The sequence below is a fragment of the Syngnathoides biaculeatus genome, chromosome 8 (genome assembly GCF_019802595.1).
Source record: "Syngnathoides biaculeatus isolate LvHL_M chromosome 8, ASM1980259v1, whole genome shotgun sequence".
NCBI lineage: Eukaryota > Metazoa > Chordata > Actinopteri > Syngnathiformes > Syngnathidae > Syngnathoides > Syngnathoides biaculeatus.
The window spans coordinates 17,084,986-17,109,644 of record NC_084647.1 but is presented as its reverse complement, the minus strand read 5'-3'; the positions used below and the strand labels follow the sequence as shown (position 1 = coordinate 17,109,644).

The window sequence follows — 24,659 nt, the reverse complement described above, 5'->3', positions numbered from 1 at the left end:
CCCTCCCAAACTTTTCCCCCAATGCCAGTACCTCCTCTTTCTTATATATGTATATACGTGTTCTTTTTTTCTTTTCTTTTTCTTAGTTTTTAAAAGAAAGAAAGGATTTTAAAAAAATCAACAACAATTAACCCATTCCTCGTGTACTGTTTCAGGTTCGGCCTAGTTTCCTGAAACTAATTTATGATGGTGGTGATTGGAAAGAGAAGTATTTTTAGGTGGTACTTGGTGTAAAAGGGTGGATGAACACTGCCCTAAACTAACTGTGGCTCTACCCGAATCCACAAATTCTAACCCTAACTCTAAGAGCCGAAACATTGCGCGACATATGCTTACTCATAGTAATTTGTAATTGATTATTCTAAATTTGGAGGTAGGTTGGAACTAAACTATTTACTAAAATGGAAGGAGGTAGGCACGCATAGTTTGATCAGGTGATTCTAAATCTAAATTCAAATTTTCATATATAAATGAACAAATAATTAATTAATTTGGCCTCCCGGGGAAATTTTCTATTAGGTTTAAGGTGTGGGTATCTTTAGTTGGGAAATTATGTCAAGGAGGGCCCGTGCACCTCCCCTGTCAGTCTCGTGATTCCGATCGTGGTTGAGACTGGCGGGGGTTCATTCTTTATTACCTAAAGGCCCCGTCACACCATGACGTTCTGGCCAGCGTTCTATAGCGTTTGTGGAAACGTTGCTAGTCACCCACGGTCGCCGGGATAGCTCCAGAAGAGCGTTGTTTGAACGCTAGTGAACGTCAATGACCGCTGGGAATTGGCGGAGAACGCCGGTCCGGAAAAAAAGTTTCGAACACGCACAAAAGTTCTCACCGAGACCAGCGTTCATCAATGTTTAATTTTAAACGCTGCAGAACGTTCAAGAACGTTCGTGGAAGGTTTTACTAACGTTCGCCGAGCGTTGCACGCATTTGGCTATCGTTAGTCAGTCGTTACTCTAGCGTTACTTGGTTGTTACTTATCGTTTGTTACCGTCAGACCGTCATCACTGGGGTTTTCATGGTGTAGGGTCTCCAGGGGGTGTCACATGGTGCGTTACTTCTCAGACATGCTCTTCCTCCTGGTGTTCTTTTTCCTTCAAAGACATTGCTAGTGAAAGAGGTTTTGCATTCTTACTTGCAGCGCTAGTTCCTGAAGTCCGCACCCCACCTTTTTTTCGTCTAGGCGGCATGATGCTGACTGTTCAAACTCACGAGAACAACTGAAGTGACTATTAAATTTCCAACGTTTTCGTTCCCGTTCCACTGTAAAAATTTCACGCCAGCAAAACGCTATTCTGTCGTTATTCACCCGTTCGTCACGCGCTCAACACGCTCGACTAACGTTGACAGATCGCTCGTCGCTCGCCAGTGACACGTTAGCACACGCTAATGGTTTTTAGGGGTATTTTATTTGGTCGCTGTTACACGCTGTTCGTGCGTTAGACACACATTAGTCATGCGTTAGACACACGTTAGTCGCACGCAAGATGTGTCATCCTCATTTGAGAACGCTGAAAAATAGAACGATTGAAATGTTAAGAGAACGTTGACCAGAATGTCATGGTGTGACAGAGCCTGAACCTAATGCCTACTTTAGCCTGATCCTAACCCTTCACCTACAATATCCCTGTGACTCAAACACACTAACTCGACACATAATACCGAATGGCAGTATGACGGACTAATGAAGTTGATCATTAGTATGACCACTTTTATATGAGATTTAAATCCTTCTATATTGTCATGATGAATTCCATTTGAGTTATAAACGCAAAGTCGCTATGTGCCATTACTGCTAAATACTGAGTTCAGTTGGACTTGACACAGCTGGAAGCAGGAAGCTTGCTATTTCAGACACCCTCAAATTAACAAACGGAACTTGAAATCTCTCTTTAAATCTTTGTCGTGAGCGAGGCAACGCGGTGTCCAGGTGGCGGGGGTGTGGCGCCGTCTCGCACCGCGGCTCCAGCAGACGGCGAGTCGAGTTGTGAAAAAGGAGGTTGTTTGTCTCTTTTTTTTTTCTCCCCTCGTTTTTATGAGCTTACAAACGTCCAAGACGGACAAGACAAAATAAGCGCTCTTGGCAGGAGATGATGGACGCGTGTGGGCTTTGTCATCGCTGCAGATGTGAAACTAGATTATGGATGGATTGGTCCTCTGCAGGCTATTTACTTTGAGGTCTTAAAAGGAAGACTCACACCAGCGTGTATGCTTTTAATATACTTGGAAATGATTTAGAGTGCACTCACACGAGGTCATTTGACTTTTTATTTATTACATTTATCTTTATAGTGCAAGGTGGCCGATAATGTTAAAAAAAAAATGGTTGCATTAAATATGTCACGTAGCCGATCTGCCTATGTGTGACCAAGCCTAAGTGTGGACATTTTTCTGTTTGTGTTCTTTTTCTATTTTGTACAACGGCTGTTATCATGAATTACTGGCAAATGGCATGATCACATCTGCATAATGTTACTTATAATAATATGCACTTAATATACTTTTCAGGAATAAAAGTACCGATTGTTTTCTTTTACATATTCACAATCAAGCCTAATACTGGATTTTGATATTGGTCACGACCATGGTACCTACAGAGTTAAGTATATGAGAGTATTTGCCTTGTCCGAATACGCCCAAACACGACTTCACTCCTGAGTCAACATTCCAGCTCCCTGATCCCCTCAAAGCTTAAATCTCCGGATGACAAAAAGGTATCAAAGGTGAGCCTGAGGAGTGGGGGCGGGACGGCCTACCTGTCCATCAGTGCCGATGGTTCCGCCACAGTCACTGAGCAGCTCGGACATGTCGTAGTAGCTGGTGAACTCCCACAAACACGCCTCCAGGTTAAGGTTGCGGTAGAAGCGAAGCGTGGCGGCGCCTCTCAGTGCGGTGCTGTACTGGTAGGGCGCCGTCTCGCCGATCACTTCGGGGTTCTTGGTGGCGTCGGTGAGAAAGCCGTGGCGCGTCTTGACTTCGGAGTAGTCCAGCAGGTTGGAGCAGCGGTGGTTGCCCACGCGGGTGCCGTCTTGGCTGAGGGTGAGCTCGAAGTTCGACAAGGCCCGAGTGGAAATCACGGGGAGCATTCCTGGACGGGTTAAGAGGAACGACAGCTAGAATTACTTCTATCTTAAAGAAAAATTATCTAAAAATAACATTTTAATCGTTTATTTAGAAACAGGTATTTGCGGTCGGAATGGATAGGTTGACAGACGAGGTGAGAATGGAATCCCCTTGGACCATGATGTTTGTAGAAGATATTGTGATCTGCAGTGAAAGCAGGGAACGGGCAGAGGAACAATTAGCAAAGTGTAGGTATGCACTGGAAAGGAGAGGAATGAAGATTAGCAGAATATATGTCCGTGAATGTGAGGGGCGGAGGAGGAAGAGGGAGAAGAGATAGCGAGGGTGGACGACTTCAAATACTTGGGGTCAACAATACAGAGCGATGGAGAATGCGGCAAGGTAGTGAAGAAACGGGTCCAAGCGGGATGGAACAGTTGGCAGAAGGTGTCTGGTGTTCTATTTGACAGAAGAGTCCCTGCGAGGATGAAGAAGGGCGAAGTTAATAAAACAGTGGTGAGGCCGGCCATGATGTACGGAATAGAGACGGTGGCTCTGAAGAAACAACAGGAAGCAGAACTGGAGGTAGCAGAAATGAAGATGCTGAGGTTCTCGCTTGGTGTGAACAGGTTGGATAGGATTAGAAATGAGCTAATTAGAGGAACAGCCGAAGTTGGATGTGTTAGAGACGAGGTGAGAGAGAGCAGACTTCGATGGTTTGGACATGTCCAGAGATGAGAGAGTGAGTACGAAGGTAGAAGGGTGCTGAGGATGGAGCTGCCAGGCAAAAGAGCGAGAGGAAGACCAAAGAAAAGGTTGATGGCTGTTGTGAGGGAGGACATGAGGACTGTGGGTTTCAGAGAGGAGGATGCACGAGATCGGCTTAGATGGAAAAAGATAACACGCTGTGGCAACCCCTAACAGGACAAGCAGAAAGAAAAAGAACAAGAAGAATTTACAAATAGGTGGGTCTTTGTAGTGCCTGCCCAGCCATTACGAGCAAAATTAAACGACAAAGTACCATAAATCTCTGTCAGCAACTTCTTTCTGAAAATATGAATTATGTGTATGTGTTTGGGTATTTTTTTTTTGGATGCTGTCTTGAATAAACAAATAAATGATTTAATTGGCCAGTGGTGGGTTTGTCCAAGCGTCATTCATTTGCAGTCTGGACAGGGTGGTGAACATTTCAGATTCAACAAAAGTCTTCAGCATCAACACAAAATGTCACTAAACCATTGGAGTGGTCAGAAAAGTTGGTAAATAAAGCAATGAACTCATTAGTCTAGCTAAAACCATACACTTTATATACTGTACATGTACAGAACTTTTCGTGAATTTGAGTTGTAGTGGTAGGAGCAGTAGTACTTGTAGTAGAACAAACAGTAACAGTGCCATTTTTGTGGTTTTACCGTCAGTGTGAGGCATGGTGACAGTCAGCTTGATGAGATTGGGATGGTCGGGGTCCTCCGCTCCGGTATAACGCAGCTTGGCGGAGAACGGCTCGGCTCCCACCGCGCCCGCCACGCGAGGCTGGCACATGCCTGGCGCCCGGCCATAAACAGACATGATATGTTTAGTTAACCCACATAAAAAATAGAAATATCCACCACAGAGAGACGGTTTTGAGCAGCTGTTCGGTGGCATTTCCACAACAAATAAGAGCGCTTGCTCAAATCAAGAAGTAAACAACAACTGCGGATAAAGTCCTAAGAGGAAGGTAAAAATCAATCCAGGTGCACAATTTTCTCTCATGATATCAAATGTAGTTAGATCCCATATAAGCGTAAGAGATTAAATGAAGAGATTTGCCATGCTGACCATGTTTGATAGGATTTTGCGTTTGGAATTAAAAGCGCTACCAAATGCTGGGTCAAATTTGGGTTAGACTTTGAAATGAATATGTAGAAACATAACAAATAGGACACAGTTTGAAAGAGTGTTTTTCTGTTTGTAATTTCAAATGTTATCTAATAATTATTTTCCCCTTCAGTTAACAATATGGATTTAGTTACATTTGTATGAACCGTAACGGGAACGCCTCAGACTCACCATCGTGCATACTTATAGTCACCACGGGGCTGCTGAGCTCCAGCCCCTCATCGCCATCCGAGTTGACGGCCCTGGCGGCGCACTGCACCCTGGAGCCGGCCTGGAAGTAGACCGAGTCCAGCGTGATGAGCTTGGACGAGGTGAAGAAGGTGTCGAAGTCCACTTCTCGCATCGGGCTGGTGACGCCGTCGGGGCCCTTCGGGGCACTGACGAGCCAGCGGTAGCGCGTCAGAGTGTTGTTGATGTTCTCGCTCCCACAGATGGAGCCCGTTTTGTCGTAGTCCGGGTATTTGAGGTCGCACGCCTGTGGCAGGGAGGCGAAATCAGAACTCCAAATACTGTTCCTCTTGGTCTCAGATAGATGTTTTCACCATTTTGCACGTACTACCAGGTGGCAAGAGACCAAGCGATGTCAGATGGCACCACAAGTAAATAAACCCTTCTATGTCATTATGAGCCAGACCCATTGACAAAAAAACGGGCTCAATGGCTTGAACCTTTATTTTAACCTTCTCCACTGCCGTAGTTTGAATGTGTCAAGTGTCGAAAGAAGAGAAGATGTCACAGGAGCTAAACTGCTTTAGACATTGGTAACACAATCCTTGAGGGTTAGTTTCCTGTTGGTAAAAACATGCTCTTTGGACACTCAAATGCTATCATCTGCTAGCTAGCAAGATAGCCATTATGTAAATATTACATTTTGTACCTACTCTACCTGAAAATGCCTTCTACAAAGCGGATGAGGGAGGTCGGTTCCCAGTCCGTCCCTTTAAAAGTGCCTTTTGGCACGCCTCTAGGCATTCCTGCGATCTTGTCTGGACAACTACTTACAAAACAGCCGCTTGATTTATCCTCTACAGCCACACATTCCGCTGGATTCATTTGAACATTTTTGGAAAGAAATGAAAACACCATTGTGACCGTTTCAGTTCAATTGCTTTTCTGCCACCTGGAAGTACCCATTACAAAGATGAAAGTCTATTAGGTCAGGGCGGACCGAGACGTACGGTGACACAAACGACCGGGTAGCCGGCCATGGGGAAAGAGTCTCTGTGCTTGTCCACGTCGTCGTAATGAAGGAGAGAAAGCACCCTGGGCACCGAGGGGAAGGTAACATCTGCCATGCTGTTGGTCTCCTCGATGTAGATGATGGCTTTGGTCAGCTGGAGATTGACAATGAAAGAGAGAGACAAAAAAAAAAAAATGGCTGTTGAATATTGACACTTAAAATGCCATTAACGGTTGCCTCCGCTCTTCACATTCACTTCTTCATAAATGCGATACAGTTCAAATACAGTTTGCCATTCGCTTCTGCATTTGTATCATGTTTTATTCATGCGCACAAACACACCGCTGCACTCATTCCACTCACTCTCATTGCCTGATGCCTGGGAATTAGGCTTCATCCCTCTCTCTTTCAGTGTTAAATAATCAATGTTGGGTAGCTTCCAAGTAATTGCCTTTATTTTTGTGTCAAGCTAAGATTTTTTTTTTCATTTTGTTTTGATATGTAACCCCACCTGTTGTGTTGCATGATAAGGTGAGTGTTTTAAAGTTTGAAAATCCAGGCAAGAATAGATCATAAAATGAAAATCAAGAGGGAGAATTCATTAAATAAATACAGGATTAAGTTTAAGCATACTCTACTTGTATTTTCTTTATCTTGAAAAAAATAATACCATTTTGAACATAGACACTAGATAGCTTGATCACATCTGACCTCTCCTGGAGTCTCTAATGTATTCCACTTGAATAAAGACACAATTGGGTTTCGGTGCGCGACCTTGTCAAATTGCAACCCAAAACCTTGAGCATCTACCTGTGTCTCCGCCACCATGTTCTCATCCGGTTTCAGGTGCACGGTGAAGGCCTCCCTCATCTCTCTGACGCCGTCGTACAAAACCTCCACCTCCACGTAGTGCTCCGTGTCCCCTTCTCTGAACACAAGCTCTGAGGAGGAAAAACAGACATGAAGGACCTCATCACAAGTTCTCTCCTCATCCCGCCCGAATCCCCCAGATGCTCACCCTCGGATATGGGATGGTAGTCCTCCCCCGAGGTGGCGGATCCATCTTTGGTGTGGACTCGGACGACCGAGACCTTGGAGGGGTCCCCCACGCGGAGGACGGGGATTCTCACCGCGCTTACTTGACCTCGTTCCTTGGGTTCGCTCACGCTGAATTTGGTCTCGCCAAACTTTATGACGGCCTCTGAGGAAGTCCACGCCGGCGGGCAGTTATCGCGTTGAGCGATTTCCAAGCTCCAAAAGCAAGGCTGCCGTAATGATAGATTGATGAGGGCAAAACATGATCATACTTACTGTCGGCATCATCTTTTATTCTAATGAGCGTTTCGTTTTGCCGTCCGATGGAAGCGCCGAAGGGAGAATCGCTTTTTGGGCTTCCCAGCACAAGACGCAGCTCCTCCTCTTCCTCGTGGTCCGTGTCGTCCACCAACTCCAGCACGCAAGGCTTCTCCACCTCACCTGAGAATACACACAAGCACTTTTTTCCCCATACATATTATTTGTATACTAAGATTGCATATAAGCTTTCTTTTTTCTTTTTTAGTCACCCTTCACAATGTCAAGTCAATGTATTTTTTAGGAGGTGGGAGCAGGGGGTTAGCCACTGCTCAAACAAAATGCTAAAAGTCCAAATTTAATCATAAAATAATAATTTAAAATAATATTAACAATAAAAAAAGATATGACACCAAAACTAGGACCGTCACATGCTTTGTTGAAAGCCAAAGAATTATTAAATATAATTGAATTTAAATATTATTCAAATGGAGGCCATGCTCATCACTCGTAGGCAGTCATTGTCAATCAATAAAGGCTAATGATTAGTTATTAAATCAAATAATTAAGTTATTATTCAGAATTATCACAGATGGAAAAATATGTACCGTGTTGGTATGAGGATTTAAAATAATTAGAGTAAAGATTGTAAATTTTAATTTCAAAAACTTTGCAACAAATATTCTTAATGTATTTTAGATCATTGCACATTGATCTAAACTTTCTTTCAAATTTCTTAGTCATTAATTCATAAAAATTAATAGTAATATTTGGATCATTCTTTTTGGATAGATTTCACAACAAATAAGAATCATATTAATAACAACAATGCAGTGTTTCTAACATGATGAAATTACTTAGCTGAGGACAAATATATTCAGAAGACATTTCAGTATGATGCTTTGTATTTCTGCACCTACTACAAAAATGAACACGTTGCATGAATGAATACCTCTAGTATCTTAATGATTTTTTATAATTTAATTAATTAATTTATTTATTTTTTATTACTGCACCTGGTAAGAACGTGATGACAGAGGCGTCGGTGTTGGGCCGCTCATTGAAGTCCATCATGACCTGGGCCGTCCCTTGCCTGCTGTAGCAGCGCACGGTGGACTTGTGGCCGATGTCGCCGCTACGGTACACGCTCGCCGATATCCGCCCTGACTCCTCGTGGCCCACATAGAGAACGTCGCGAACTGCACCTTCGGCACTGGAGTCGATTCGAGACACGACGTGAGCGCACGGATAAATAACGATCTGTCCGTGATCCATAATTAAAGAACTCCTCTCACGGTCTGACACAGAGTCGTTGATGAGGATGCCGGCCTTGCCGGGTTCCCCGAGGAGCCCGTTCACTGGCATCTGCAGCACCAGCTCGAACCTCTCGGGGCCTTCCAGCACCGGCTGGCCCAGGTCGTCAAGGATGGTCACGCGGAAGGTCTGCATGGTGACGCCCGGCGCGAAGTCCAGATTCCGGCTGATCCCGACGTAATCTGCTCCGGCTGTCCGGCACAAAGAATGCGGGTAAGACATGATTGACAGGACAAGGTGCTCGTGCACAGTGAGCCCCCGTTCTTCACGGAAGACAGAAACACCATTAAAAACATTTAAACTCATTCAAATAAACATTATCTACACATTCTCGACATATTTGAACATACAAAATTCGAAACCAGATAATACTCTTGGTTTAAGTGCATGGCTTAGATACATGCGTGTGCCTTTAAGAGGCGGGGCCCGGCGGGGTGGGACGTGACATCGTGAGTCTGCGTGCGGGAGCTGTGGCCGACAGCAGCTCGTGTATGCGTCCGCTCATCACCTCTGTGTTCTACTGTTGCGTCGGCATTCAAGAAAGAAATGAAAAAGTGCAATGGCGACCGTGGCTCTCCTTTCCCGGAAGCGAATTCATTTCAGTCAGGAAGAATACAGTCCAGTGAGGTCATGCACATTCTAGATTTCAGAAATGCGGGTCCTCGCTGATTGATATCCAGTTGCGGATTCCAGTCGACGCATTTGTTCCGCCCAAACAAAATCGGTGATGCTGCGCTGTGTGGGTGTGCAAGCAATGAACCACATGACAGGTGGGGAAAACGGAATTATACGCTGCATTCGCAGCAGACGAAGCCGACAGCGTTATGATTCATTCATAAATCTCGGGAAGAGGGCAAGAATATGTACATTCCGAGCATACCACGTTACGTAGTTGTCATCTACTTTTCCGAGTCGGGTCAAAGCTTCTGTCTGTATTGAATCTGTTCCTATGTACACAGAACAATTTTTATGTCGACCATTTTGTTCCCTTACTTTAACTGATGCGACTGGAATTTTGCTTCAAAACATGTACAGATAATATATTCAATTTTTATTATGGAGACAGTTGGAAATATTTGAGAAATAGTTCCCAAAAATCTGCGATTGGCTGGCAACCAGTCCAGGGTGTATCTTGCCTCCTACCCGATGACAGCTGGGATAGGCTCCAGCACTCCCGTGACCCTTGTGAGGATAAGCGGCTAAGAAGATGGATGGATGGTTCCCAAAAGTGGAAAACTGAGAAATGTTGTTTATATGCTAACTCAATTTTCGCAGTTAGCTGACGTCAGGGTTCACCAACGTGGTGGTGTCAACTGCTCTGAAATAGCTTACTGATGATGGGACATTGGGATTTCCTAGGAATGTTGGAGTAGTGTTTCTTTGAAAATGTAAACGCTTTAAGATTCATCGAAGTTAATTGTCCCATGTGACTATTTATCTGTTTCCTACCTCATTAAAGTACTGTTGCTAATTACTGTGAGAACTCATTGACATAATCAGTCGTGACATGCATTAACATGATTAATTCATCAATAATAATAGCATTATAATCATGATAGGTTGAGCTAATTTGCTATTTTGGAAGTGTTCATCTTTCGTATTGATCAGTAGCTAAGAAGTAGCTTTTGGTTTCAATAATTTTGTGGCCACATTTTCCCGACATTGTCGACTTTCCGGCCTTTCCTATGAATAGTAGAAACACATCCATATGTTTAAGGGTTATCGGACCAACTGTTGCTTTGGCCTGAAAATATTCAAATCATTTAAGGGCCACTTTGAGAGCTGCTTGAGATTCGGCTGCCCTCCCCCACCCTCCCCCGCCCACAGGCTTTCCTCGCGTACTTCTAACATCGAACCCAAAAGCGTGCAAGGGAGCGTTTGCATAAAATTAGATGCTTAGCTACTCGCGAGGCTAAGATGCAGTTGAGGGAGTCTGAGCAAAAGGAGGCAGCGAGAACGGCGGCGGGGGTGGAATAAGAGCCTGAAGTGATGCGATAATAGAGGCGGCGAGGAACACTTGAAGAGATAGCAAGGCAAACTTTTAAGTGCAAATCAACCATCGGAAGGAATTCCAAGCGCCACGTCCTCACTCAAGTCGGGGGTTATTGTCACAACAGGGCGCCGCCAAGATAAAGAAGAAGCCTTGAGCTTTTGTTGACATTCCACAGGTCAGCCACCCCGCATATCCGGTCTCAAAACCACCTCGGACACAAAGGCCCTTAACTCCAGCCCATTATTTACCCGTGGTTTACATTTCTCTGAGCACTACTGCTAAAACCTGCGAGGGCACGTACCCTGCGCCGAGACCGGATCCGTCTTTCGGGAGCGCACCGTGACGGTGCCGGCTTTGGACAGGTCGCTTCCCGTCCTTCGCACCTGCACCTCCACGAAGCCGTCGCTCTCGTCCACGTGGTAGTCGGTGTTGCCGAAGTAGAAGACGGGAGCTGGAAAAAAAAAAAATGGACCAGAACACGTAACACAATTCAATACATATTGTAATCTTCTCTTGGCACAAGGACAGCTGTGTCTGAATTTGGTAAAAAAAACAAAACAAAAAAAACAGCGGTATGCCACATGAGAAGTAGAATGCTTATTACAGGCACAATAAAGGGAATGAGTGCACACTGTAATTGTAGGACATGATCGTCTTGCTTGCTGGAATGATGATTTTAGGGGCTCTGTGTCACAATATTTCATGCTGTAACATGAAAAAATTATGTTACATACTGTTCAGGTGAAATTTGCCCCGTTTTTACTTATGACAGCGTGGAAAATACCGAAAATGTCATTCTTCCACCCTGAAATTTGACAAAGACGTGACCCAAAATACATAAAAAAGATGAAAAATGAAACAATTTGTGTGACTCTTTTGCAAAGGTGTGAAAAATCTCTTTCGACCGATATTTCTTCCCTTCCAAACTGTTTTGTGGTGTACTCCAATATTGGCTTTGGTGTGTGCGTGTTCTGTCTGCATCTGTCCTACTGAGCCCAAAGCGTCGTCTCCTCTCCAAGACGGTGACACCAACTGTAAACCCCGTGTGCTCCCGTCTCGTTACAAAATGCACACATGCATCACGGCGATGACAAATTGGAGGAGGCCGCCGGTGAGCCGGCGCAATAAACACAATGAAATGAATGGTGACAGCCACAGGCAGAGTTGTTGTTTCCATGACAATGTCGCTGAGCACCTCAGAGCGGCTACTTCACCGGTGGTGCTTTGTGTGCGAGGTTGAGTGAGGGGGTGATGGGCGGTTGTGGCAGCGAGAGGAGAGAGAGTTTTATAGGGAAGCCAAGGAAATGAAGAGAGGGAACCATTGTGCCAAACATGGGCGATAACTGTCAGGAGAAAGCGGACAGAAATAGGATTGCACCTTTGTTTCGGTTCTGCGGGCGCAAAATATGTCGTCACACGGCACAAGACACTCAGTTCAACTGGATTGTTCTGTAGTCGAAGAACTGATTTTTTGTCCGATATGTACTGTAATTATGACTTCATTACCGTTTTAGTGCCTTTGCTACCGAAAGAATGATGGATAACGGTGTGCGCTGACACTAATCGAGTGTGAATATCCAATCAGTCACGCAATAGACGATGCCAGGGGTCTTCCAGAAGTTTATTATCTTGAAAACACGCCTAGACTAGAATTGAAAAACGTATTCATAAACTGAAATAAAAATGAAAATGAGTGGTGACGGTGGCTTTGCGCTAGCGTCATTTGAATGCAGCCAGGTTAAAGTCACAGCAAGTCTCCAACAGCGTCACAAAATATCGACCGTTATGTTGCGAGTCTTTTTAAAAATGAAATAAATGACAGAGGGGTTGGAAATATAGCAACAGTGAGGCTAGCTCACGTCCATCTACGAAAACTTCTAAGAAGTAATGATGACATTCAAGGTAAAGTCTTGGCATTTCCACATTTCAATATTACCATCTGCTCTGCTGACGTGATCCCAAAAGCGCGCGCAAAAGGACAAAAATGTTGCGCTAGCGTCTGTCCTCGCAAGCTTGGCAGGACAAAGAGCTCCGCATCGAGAGTTCTGACAGGTGCCAGATTGTTTCCCCCCGACTGAGATACCGAACAAAGATGGTTTTGGCTGCCTGCTTTGCGCTCGCCAACACCGGGAGTAATCAGATCAAGTTGCAGACCGAGGCTGGCTTGTCGGCGGCAACGACGACAGAGAGCTTCAAAGAGTTACCGCTCATTAAGTGAAAGGTAAACCTGGGAAGCATCTCAATTTACCGCGGATTAGCCGCATTTAGACGTCATGCAAGTCGGTGCAATTATGCAAGAAGCGTTCATTAATTCTAAAAACACCTTCATTTTCCTCACTTGAGAGACAGCACAAAAGCTTCCTTTTCTGGATGTTATTCTTTGTTGAAAAAAAGTGTGGAGATTTTTGAGTCATTTGATTAGGAAGGCAGTCTCATAATAAAGACTGTTGACTTGGAAGAAAGCACACGTGAGTAACCTTGGACCACAAACATACAATTGTTTACGGCTACTTGGATGGCAGCGCATAAGACGAACCACAAGCAATGGCCCACATGCTCCTGTATCGAAATTTAGGACATGTCATAATCTGATCACACATTGACTACATTTCATGAAGGCTGTTTATGATTAAGTTCTTGGGGTATATTGTTATTTTTCTGTATTTATGCTAATGTAACGTTGTCACGGGAAAATAATTCTCGTGAAGCATATGCGTGGAGATGAAATAAGGGAAAACCAGGCGGTATTCATTGCCTGTAAGGGTTGGGGGCTGGGTTGGGGAGACGGCTGCCGACTGGCTGTTCGCATCCACTTGAACTTTGCGTGGCAGCCCCGCAGTGCTAAGTGGCTCCTCTAATGGTGAGACTCAGTTGAACCCCGACAGACGCTCCCCTGCTCACTCTGTGCTTCGCCGAGCTTCCCCCGCCAAAGCAAACTCACGACGACAAAGAGGCGCTTGAGTTTGGAAAGGCGGAGCCAATTCTCCTCAAGTGAAGCAAGTTCGGTTGTTTCGATCGTTTGCGTTAGTTGTTTGTCTGAACTTTCTTGTGAGTATTAGTCGGTGGATTTATTACAACAAAAGGTAGGAAACTTGATTGTGAAAAAGTCTCGTGAGGTTTATTAAAACCAAGAAAGGATAATAAACTAGTAATTAGTCCTCTGAGTCTTCGCCAGGTGGATTGAATTTTTGATGAAATTTGGTCAGTCTGTTTAAAATATTTACAGCCACTGAAGGCTTTAGAAGTCGGGTATCCACGTTAACTGCTCGTGAATGAGTTTTAAGTGCTTTGAACATCTGTTTACAAAACGAAGGGGAATCCAGGTGAAGAATAATAACAGTGTGCCGTTTTTTCCCCCCATCCAGAAGCCCCTGCAAACACAGACAAACCAACTGTCTCCATAACAAGTCATAATCATACCTTCCGAAAGCAGAGCAGAATTTACTGCCAAGTGGACCATAAATTGCACAAGTAGCGTCTTGTTCTACGAGCGTTCCGACAGCAGCTAAACACACTCCCCGGATGCAGAGGCGATATCAAACGGTAATTACCTCAGCGAGAAAGGGCAAGTCTGCAGAGAAAGCGTTTTAAGGACGCCAGCAGTGCAGATGGCCCGTGCGCGGCTGAGATTCGAACACTCATTCCCAGGATGGTTGGTCCGTCCGAGTGGGCCTCTCGCAAGACCTTTTGGCCAACAGCTGCACCCAGCTAACGTTTTTGAGCAGTGGGCTGGACGCCACGGGATGTGCTGAGCGACTAACATGCAGCGAAGGAGGCGAACGTGCTCAAGACGGACAGGAGGAACAAAGGTTTAGGGCCACACTGATGAAACAAAATTCAAATCATTACAATTAAAAAACGTTATAAAAATAATCTATTATACATAATTTGGTTTAATAGGACAATGTAAGGGTGATTGGCTTTTGTGAGTCGTCGCTTTATTAAAACAAAGCATCATCACCGAGTCTTGCACATCAGCTTATTAAAACAAAGTACGGTCGGTCGATTTTATTTTTCAGCCATCTCTGCTCGTCCGTTTATTAAAACAAATGTAAAAGCAAAGTTTGGCTTTTTGTCTTGAATGTCTTTCAAGTCTGCGCTTTATTAAAAACAAAGCGAGGGCTTTTGGGCTTTGCTAGCTTTGCCCGAAAGTTTGCATTTTCTTCCGAGTCTTTTCTCATTGGTTCATTATAGGTCACATTCTGCGTTTATTAAAGCAAAGTCAGGTGATCGACTTCATGAGACGCTCCCTTGTGAAACTTTGTGAAGCTTATCTTGCCACATCCTCATCAAAAAAGTGAAATAATGACTATGACATCAAGACTTTTCCCCAGAAGTCTATTTCTACATTGGAGCAAAGCAAAGACGGAGCAGTATGTACTACTTCATGAAACTCTTGCGCAGATACGACTCCTTGATATTTACATGATCGTGCCATACGTTCCCTTTGTCCTTTCGTGCCTTTGCTTGAAAAGCAGACTTTTACTTTGACCTCTCCACTTTCTTTTGCTCTACACTTCACAGCGTCCTTGTGCCTCGTCGGATCGAACGTACGGATTACCCCGAGAGAGCCGTAATGATCCGCGGGGCTCCTTTAATCCCCAACCCTCGCCAAATCTGTGGAGTCTATACTGCGCGGAGAGAAAAGTCGGAGGCCTTAAGATATGCAAATGAGGGTAAAAAAACAAAGAGGTGCGATTGCGACGCCTCACAATCAGAGTGCAAACATCCTCGGTATGTTTTGTTGCGGCGGCGCAAATCAGCCGCAGCACCGCTCTAATGACAATTATATTCCGACTGACAGACTCCCCGTGTCGCTGGTTCCCTTTGTTCACTTGGCAGTTTGTTTTTCCCGCAGACGACAAAATGTGCCATTCTTCACGCCAGCGAAAACTTCCCTCGGAGCCACACATCTCAGTTCCCAAGCCACGGCGCGAGTGCCAAACAAATCAGATTTTAATTATACCCGCACGGTGGGTGAAGGTGCGCGAGTTAGCTTGAATGAAACGGGGCGCTCAAAAAACAAACTCTGCGTCGCTCGCTCGGGTGCAAAACGTTATCACCGCAGTAGGCTTCCACACAACCCGCCGTATTAAGCCACAGGCAAATATTGGCTCCGTCTTTCTCGCGTCGTCGGTGCTTGCGGCGGTTCGTCGAAACTGCGAGCTCGCGCAAATCGAGGGGGTGCGTACATAAGCGCCCTGTGGCTTTTTTGTTTTTATGAATGCAGCTACTTCTCCTTGTGAGAGAACACGTTGCAAATATTAACATTCCCAGCCGTGGGATACAATGGCTAGTCTCCGTGGGAGTACGCGTTGTATTTTTCAAAATGTTGCGACTTTAGAACCTTGGAAAAGACCTGGCAAATGTACTGTTTCATAATCAGTAGCAGCACTGATCTACAGATGCCAAAAAATAAAACAGTCAGCGACATCAACTTTTGTCTTCATACGAGTCTTTGCTTATCTATTTTTTAAACAAGGTATGAGCAAGACACAAAACAGAAGTCGTTCTCATAAAAAAAGATGACAAACAATACGGTAAGTTTCCTTCAGTGGGTGGTGTTAAACTTCATATTTACCTCTTCCAAATGTGTGCATTGAAATTGCGCGTCATACAAAGCAGAGGCTGACGCCACAGGTTCATTACAGGAAGACATCTCCTTGACGACGCCTTTCGGTGTTGCCGCACGTGGGCTGTTTGTGTCGAGCGAACGCGAGTTTGGTTCTGTCCATCAGATGGATGTCACTTAGCTGCGTGCACACACACTGTTAGCCCTATAGCGCCCACACGATGACCTATTTTACGACCTATGTCATAAAATCACACGAGTTTTGTTTACCTTGCGAAATTGCCGGTTCAATGCTAAGTCGGTTTGAGACGACATGAAATATTTCTTATAGCACGACACCCAGAGTCTTCTCCGATACCGTTAGACATTTGGAAGGTGAAAATAAACGAAGGAACGTGGCTAATTAGATAAACTCGGCATAGAGGACCCGTATTTAATTCCGAAGTTAATGTTTCGCTGATATGAAATGGGAGTGTTGATTCGCTTCCGCTTGTCTTGGACAACTGAATACACGTGGATCTGGTGAGTGAATCGTCGAGATATACGCGGAAAAGTTTGAAAGCGTACAAATTTCTGGACACATACGAATACTTTGTTGCTGCATCTGTTCTCATCAGGAATAAATCCCACATAGTGACGGTTTTGACGGCTTGTGAACGCGGAAGTGTGTTCGGCTACACGTTAACCTTTGCCGGAAACCATTGATCTTTTCCACTAGTATTCAATACAAATACCAATATTTAAATGTATGACCCCCGGTTTTAAACAAACTCGCATTCATTAACTATGATTGAAAAAATAAAAGAGGACGGAGTCGTCTCCATGGAACGTACACGGAAGCGATTGGGGCCACACTTAACCTCAGTAGACCTCTGAGACAGACAGTTTTTTGTTTTTTTTTTAAATACACATTGTTCTCAAATGAACCAACTTGGAATTCTGAATACTTTTTGTTCAATTGAGATTGAGAAGAATAATTCCTAGCTGAAATGAAGTGATTTTGGTTGGGCACCCTCCATCATATTTAATTGCCGAAATCCATCGATATTTCCTGGTCTTTTCATCTGGTATTCCATAAAATGATATCTTTGAATATCTGTCTCGTCTGTTGTGACATCCAACAGCACAACAGGTCTCGGGTATTGTAAATATTCTCCTCCGGTTCAATGTCTCTCACAATGTCGAGCAGGTCTTTTTGACCGGCAATATGACGGCGTGAAAATAGTGACGTCACGTGCACGAGCTCTATGCGCATTTACACACAGAGGATGGAGGGCTGGGAACACACAATTGAAGGAACAGGAACAAACTACACCGATAATGCCGGTCATCAATTTAAGTGTTGTTAATCCTATTACGGGCCGTCTACGTCGATCCCGCTTCTCTGGGTTATTACAGCGAGCACCTCTTAATGTCTGCAAATCCAACAATGCGTACAGTTTACCGAGCAGTATGCACCAATTACTCAGGGCTCGATGTTTACATAATGGAAATTGCGTTTGACTGCTTGTGCTGATGCGAGAATCGATTCGGCTTCCATCGACACCAACATGCCCGGGCCATGAATCTGTTCTACAAAAACGCGGGACCCAACAGCATGTTAGAGTATCCCATAAACGTGGGCAATAACATTCTTATAAAAGGTATAGAAATTGGTTGGAAAAAAATTGGGTAATCTATGTAAATTCATGATTTACATCTTTTACTCCATCCTTTGAATAAAAAAACAGTCCCATCAGTTGGGCAAACTTCAACTGGGGATCTCGGTTTATGACGGAGACAAAACCCAAATAATCTACGCACCCGAATACCCAACTACACAACAACAAGAGAAAAGTAAGAGTTACTATAAATATTAACATGAAAAACACTTCAAGGCCTCAATTTAAGAACGTGAGTTTTACTGCAAATCGCAGAAATTTGTGAATAAGTCAAACCCACACATAAAGATTTGTAGCTGCCCACCAATGCCTGGATATAAATGAAGTGCCTCACATGACTTCAACTTAGTCCCTGGGTACCCAGATGCCCCAAGACGGTGCCAAAGCAAAAATGTTATATTTGACCTTGAATAGGAAATAATAAGTCTCTAGGCCAGGGGTGCCCAGACTTTTTTTTTACCCCAAGATCTACTTCTCAAGTGTCCAGCCTCTTGCAGTCGACTGGTGGGGGGATACAGGTTTGACGTTTTTTTTTTTTTTTTTTTTTTTTGAATGACCACTGATGAAATAGAATGACCAACACAAATATCTACCCACTACAAAAATGCAAAACATTTATTTTAAAGTATATTGAGGGTTTTTCAAGTGTAAATGTATGTTTGTGTGCCTTGCATTACCGCATAAGGCAATGTTGCGCAACACAACAGAGTGAACGATACACATTGTTTGGAACTATCTGAGTTCACTCACGTTGGTGATCACTAAACACCATACGAATGAAAACGCACACCTGGGCCGTGTCACTCATGTCAGTGGATTCGTCCGACTGGAGTGAGAAACACAATTTCCAATGTCTTTCCACACATCAACCATGGCTTCACAGCGCCGTGTAACTGTACTCCTTTACAGCTGTTGAGCTTTTATTGAAGATAACATTTCCGCCTTATTTTTAAAAGATTGGAACGACAAGTCAGCTATGCCTCTTTTACCATCTCTCCGTCTTGGAAGGACTTCGTGTTATTAACGATGATGTGACGAACCCGAGACGCTGCTTCGGTGGCGGCCTTCGCTGTTGAACTATATTGTGTGAAAAGTGACTGCTGTGCAGCCAATTGCGATTTGAGTTCGTTCACTTTTCTCATTCTCGGCTTGCTTTTCGGCGGAGTGTCGGTGTGGTATATTCCGTAAACAGTTCGAAAATGCCACTGCACATTTCACTACACTGGCAGATAAGGCAAACACACTTCGAAAATGAAAATGAAAATGAAAATGTGATCAACGCTTTGAGGCACCCTGGTCCGGGCCACCGCAAGGCCAATTTGCTAACCGGGATGTGTGGGCGTTTACGGTCCAATCCAATCATTTTGTAGCAATCCAGCATTCTTTCTTAAGCTATGTACTGTACTTTTACACCACCCTACAAACTGGTTCATTACGCACAGTCCACAAACTCAAATTTTGGGACCGTCGTGTACCGAGGAACCTATAAACTCCCAAGTAACCTACTTGCCTCTCTATAGTCCAAACCTCGGCCACTCCTTCTCCTTTTTCTTTTGGCTTGTCCCATTAGGGGTCGCCACAGCGTGTCATCTTTTTCCATCTAATGGCCCCGTCGCACCATGACATTCTGGTCAGCATTCTATAGCATTTGAGGAAACATTGGTAGTCGCCCATGGTCGCCGGGATAGCGCCAGAAGAGCATTGTTTGAACGCTAGTGAACGTCAATGATTGCTGGGAATCGGCGGAGAACGCCGGTCCAGAAAAAAAATTCTGAACATGCACAAAAGTTCTCACCGAGACCAGTGTTCATCAACGTTTAATTTTAAACGCTGCAGAAAGTTCAAGAAAGTTTGTGAAACGTTTTACTAACGTTCACCGAGTGTTGCTCGCATTTGGCTATCGTTAGTCAGTCGTTACCGTAGCGTTACTTGGTTGTAACTTAATCGTTTGCTTTGCAGTGAACGACTCACTGGCGAACTCTCAACGACCACTGAACAATCCCCTTGCGCACACAGCGTGTAACTAAAGTCAAACGAATGTCCTTTGGCGTCCATTAAGCGTCATTCGTGTGTTTCCCGAAAGTCCATGCATATGGGTATATAAACCGATGCTTTGCTTTCTTACTTGCAGCGCTCGTTGCTGAAGTCTGCACCCCACCTTTTTTCGTCTAGGAGGCAGGATGCTGACTGTTCAAACTCACGACAACAACTGAAGTGAGTATGAAATTTCCAACGTTTTCGTTCCCGTTCCACTGTAAAAATTACACGCCAGCAAAACGCTATTCTGTCGTTATTCACACTTTAGTCACACGCTCAACACGCTCGCAACGTTGACAAATCGCTCGTTTCGCGCCGGTGACACCTTAGCATACGCTAATGGTTTTTAGGGGTATCTTATTTGGTTGCTGTTACACGCTTCTCGTGCGTTAGACACACGTTAGACACACGCCAGATGTGTCATCCTCATTTGAGAACACTGAAAAAGAACGATAACGATTAAAATGTTCAGAGAACGTTGACCAGAATGTCATGGTGTGACGGAGCCTTTAGCGTGTCTCATGCATCCTCCTCTCTAACACCCACTGTGCGCATGTCCTCCCTCACAACATCCATCAACCTTTTCTTTGCTCTTCCTCTCGCTCTTTTGCCTGGCAGCTCCATCCTCAGCACCCTTCTACCAATATACTCACTCTCTCGCCTCTGAACATGTCCAAACCATCGAAGTCGGCTCTCTCTCAACTTGTCTCCACTCCAATCGCCGAAAATATAAAACCTCTACTTTGTGGTGACCAAAAAGCGACATTAAAGTGTTTTTGTACTAAGCGTGCACATTTCATTTGGTTATCAACTGCTGTTGAGCTCTGACGAAGTGCCAACGTGTACTCACCGTGTTTCTTGAGTCTCTGCCTACCCATCAAGTGTGAAATTACACAACTAAGTCAACTGTGTCGGCGTAACTTCACAGCACGTTTTGACCTCTGTCCAAATTTGGGTTGTGTAGCCAACGTAAGGAAGAGACTTGGCAAACATTTTGAATGAAAATGCAAATACCTGATAGCGCCCTTTCCATTCCGGATCAGAATGACGAAAAAGGACAAAGGAAAAACAAAATTAATTGCAGCTCCATATCCTTCGGGCTATTGTAGCAAAATCCCTGACACCGCACAAACCTGATTGTACGCAGGCAATTCCGTGATGTCGTTCCTATTCCGCCGATATGATCTTACCCAATGATTTTCTAGCAAAAAACCTCCAAAACCAATAGCAAGTAAAAGCCCAAAAGCCATCCAAGACAGACTTTCAATTCCATTAAGTGATTGCGCTGTTTTTAAGCGCCATAACAAAATGAAGGGGACAAACAAAACAATAAATAATGACAAGAAAATTAATGATGTCTCTGATGTGTTACCTCCAGACACACTCAAGTTTGATCCTACAAGATTGAGTTGTGCTGAACACGCCATTAAAAGGTTGTAGCGGCGTTCCAACGGCTGTCCTAAGAGGCCGCAATAATGCCCCCGTGCTCACCGCCGCTCAGGTTACACCGGACGGCGCATTCCCGTCACGTAGCCTCCCTCCTCCTCGTTACTTAAGTAGGTCAAACAAAATCCACTTGAAGCTGGACTTCCATGGGAACCTGTTCCGCCGTGTGAAACTTGTTAGGTAGGAAGACGGGGGCCTCTGTGCTGCAGGTACAAAGTTGAATACAATCGAGAAAAGCCGCAGAAAGAAGACAGAGTTAGCCACGGTCACGACTTTGGCACAAGTTTTTCGAAAGGTGCGGCGCCAAGTTAGCTTTCACATCATCAACCCGATTGAGCGGATCAAAGGATTTTGCTGTTTTTTCCACTACAATCTTTTGCCTGAAGGTGATAGCATATGATTGCAATCAGGACTGGGACGGTTGTAATCAAGTGTGTAGGAACAAATTGTGGCTCATTTGCGTCACTGTCTCAACATTGCTACTGTGACATTTTTTTTTTTTAAATCTACATCGAAGTATATTCACTCATTTGCCCCTAAGAACCCAACTTATGAATATATTTTCCCACTTCAAACACATCTTTTAGACCTACTTTAGTCTGGAATAAACATCAGATATGAATTATATTTGAGAGGGTTTCAACCCATCAAAGCCCGTCATGTTTACATAACTGCTTTATTTTTGTAATTGGGTCCCATTTATTGGTGAATGAATTTATAACACAGCGTGGACTTTTAAGACGCAGTAAGAAAAAAGAAAAACAAAAAAAGAGGTGGAATTGGTGCTTTGATGTGCATTCTGGTGGACTAAAATGTCAAAGCCAAATTGAAATATTTAGAAAAAGGACTGCTTTAGTTTATGTTCATCCATCTATCCATTTTCTTTGCTGCTTATCCTCACGAGGGTCTCTGGGAGTGCTGGAGCCTATCCCAGCTGTTAACGGGCACCCTGAACTGGTTGCCAGCCAATCGCAGGGCACACAGAGACAAACAGTCGCACTCGCAATCACACCTAGCGACAATTTAGAGTGTCCAATTAATGTTGCATATTTTTGGGATGTGGGAGGAAACTGGAGTGCCTGGAGAAAACCCACGCAGGCACATGGAGAACATGGAAACTCCACACAGGCAGGGCCGGGATTGAACCTGGGTCCTCAGAACTGTGAGGCCAATGCTTTACCAGCTGAGACACCGTGCCGCCCAGTTTATGTTGAGTCAAATCTAAGTTAAATTCAAATAGCATATTTTTTCTCGTTCTGAATTCATTCATTTGTGTGTGTGTGTGCATATGTGTGTGTAACTTTGAAAAAAATGGCTAATTAAAGGACGTTATCACATAGTTACCCAAGTCATGGCTGAACAATTTTGGGAAAACAAGAGAAAAATACTTTTTTTTTTGCTTTATCGATTTAATAGTAAAAAAAAAAAAAAAGGAAAGTAAAATGACTTGGGCAATCACATACTAACGATAAGTGACAGTTACTATATCTTTAAAAAAATTCACATCTTCCGGAAAATATCTTGTTCAAAACAGGCCAAATTTCTTGCAAAAAACAACCAAAAAAAAAAAACCAAAAACAAAACTGAATGTCACAAAACGTCCTTGAGCTCCGTTATGTGCAGCTATCAGCCGTCGTAGCTGTGGTTAGCTTGAAAAACGGCGACACGTTGTCATACATCAAACGTAAATGCTAATGTAAGCTAAAAAGGGCAACGCCGCTGCACTCATTTTACCGCCTTTTGCCATCATCAAAGATCCTCAACTCGCTGTGTTCTTCTTCGCGGCACAATCACACACGTGTGCTTTCTTTATAGCACAGTACAGACGCGCCATCAACCAACATCAATGACGGCACATCTATCATTTGGGACACATGCAGAAAACACTAAAAGGTGTGAATATTTCGCTTCTTTTTTTTTGGGTGGGGAAAAAAAATCCCATCTCATGGACTAGGTACATATTTTTTTTCATGTACTGAGTCCTGATATGTATGCAAAAGTTTAACCCCCACGAGTCAATGGAGGATTGGGACGGGACCCAACTGTGAAGAGCAAATTTCTGGTACTGTGGTCCCGGGGGCTCATGTTTAACATCCTTGCTGTAGACAGTACTAAGCCATGGAAAAAAAAAATTGTCTGACTTGTAAAAGAAAATAATAAAAATGCTAATAGGTAGGATATTGTTGCGGCTTCCAGGGGGATATGTTAAAAAAAAAAAAAGTACACTCAGGTGAATTTGCAAATGGCGCACTATGACTATGCTGCGGTCTACTGTCATTAAAGTGTCACTGTCATGAAAGGGATGATTTTTAGTATGTTATTAATGAAAAAAACGGCAGCCGGTATGGACCCATCCGTTTTTTCCCCACAAAACATGATTTTGTCATATATGACTTTTTGTAACTACCGCCATGAAAATCCTCTCGAGGGCTTTGTTTTCGACAAGAAGCAGGAAGTGATGTTAAGGGAAGTAGCAGTAGTAGTTTCCGTTAGTTTTACCTGCGGGAAGGTAGCTCGCTGTTCCTTCCTGTTAGCCAAAATGCCAGCTCGTTGCATTGCTGGATATTGCTCGAAGAGTTGGGCGGATGGATTTACCCTTCATAAGTTTCCACGAGACCCGGTTCGTCGTGAAAAATGGATTGCATGGGTGGAAAGGTAGGTGTGTGTATACAGCTACGAAAAAAAACTAGTTGTTGAGAGGACGTAATCCATTTAGAACGTAACAAAAGATCCGCGTCCGTAAGTCAGAGATACTAAATGTGTCGATCTGACTGTCAGCGCCGTGTCCGCCGATAACGGCTTCGGCCAAGCTTCTATGTCCCTTATTAGGTGGGCGGGCGAGACGCCGCCAAAGCCATGCTCGTCCGCGAATTGGCAGGGCTGGCTGATACATACTGTCTGGGAGTCTGTTGTTAGTTAGATGTGATCCGCATGTCATCTAAATATGGCTCGAAACTATAAGGTGATATTGCCCCGATCACTTCACTCGATTGTGAGATGTTTTCTTCTGTCAAAAGAGCTTCCATGTCTCATAGCGGGTGGGCGGACGAGCCGCCACCCAAGCCGTGCCTCACGGACGAGCACAGCTTCGGCCGGGCTGCCTCATGCATACTGTCTGGGAGTCTGTTGTTAGTTAGAAGTAATCCGCATATCATCTAAATATGGCTCGAAACGACAGGGTAATATTACCCCGGTCACTTCACTCGTTTGTGAGATGTT

General features: G+C 44.2%; 1 protein-coding gene and 1 long non-coding RNA gene across 2 annotated transcripts in view; one reads left to right on the top strand and one right to left on the bottom strand.

Moving 5' to 3' along the window:
* Positions 1–24,659, bottom strand: part of frem2b (FRAS1 related extracellular matrix 2b) — an 87,884-nt gene that overhangs the window by 13,350 nt on the left and 49,875 nt on the right. The window contains 11 exon segments of the mRNA XM_061827003.1: positions 2,757–3,088; positions 4,476–4,607; positions 5,116–5,419; positions 6,123–6,278; positions 6,935–7,065; positions 7,143–7,325; positions 7,436–7,600; positions 8,434–8,613; positions 8,616–8,630; positions 8,713–8,922; positions 11,026–11,175. Of these exon segments, the coding sequence (XP_061682987.1) occupies positions 2,757–3,088; positions 4,476–4,607; positions 5,116–5,419; positions 6,123–6,278; positions 6,935–7,065; positions 7,143–7,325; positions 7,436–7,600; positions 8,434–8,613; positions 8,616–8,630; positions 8,713–8,922; positions 11,026–11,175 (1,958 nt within the window).
* LOC133504595 (uncharacterized) lies at positions 13,486–14,887 on the top strand. Its single transcript, XR_009796034.1, has 2 exons — positions 13,486–13,807; positions 14,090–14,887. It is a non-coding gene; the product is annotated as an uncharacterized LOC133504595 (long non-coding RNA).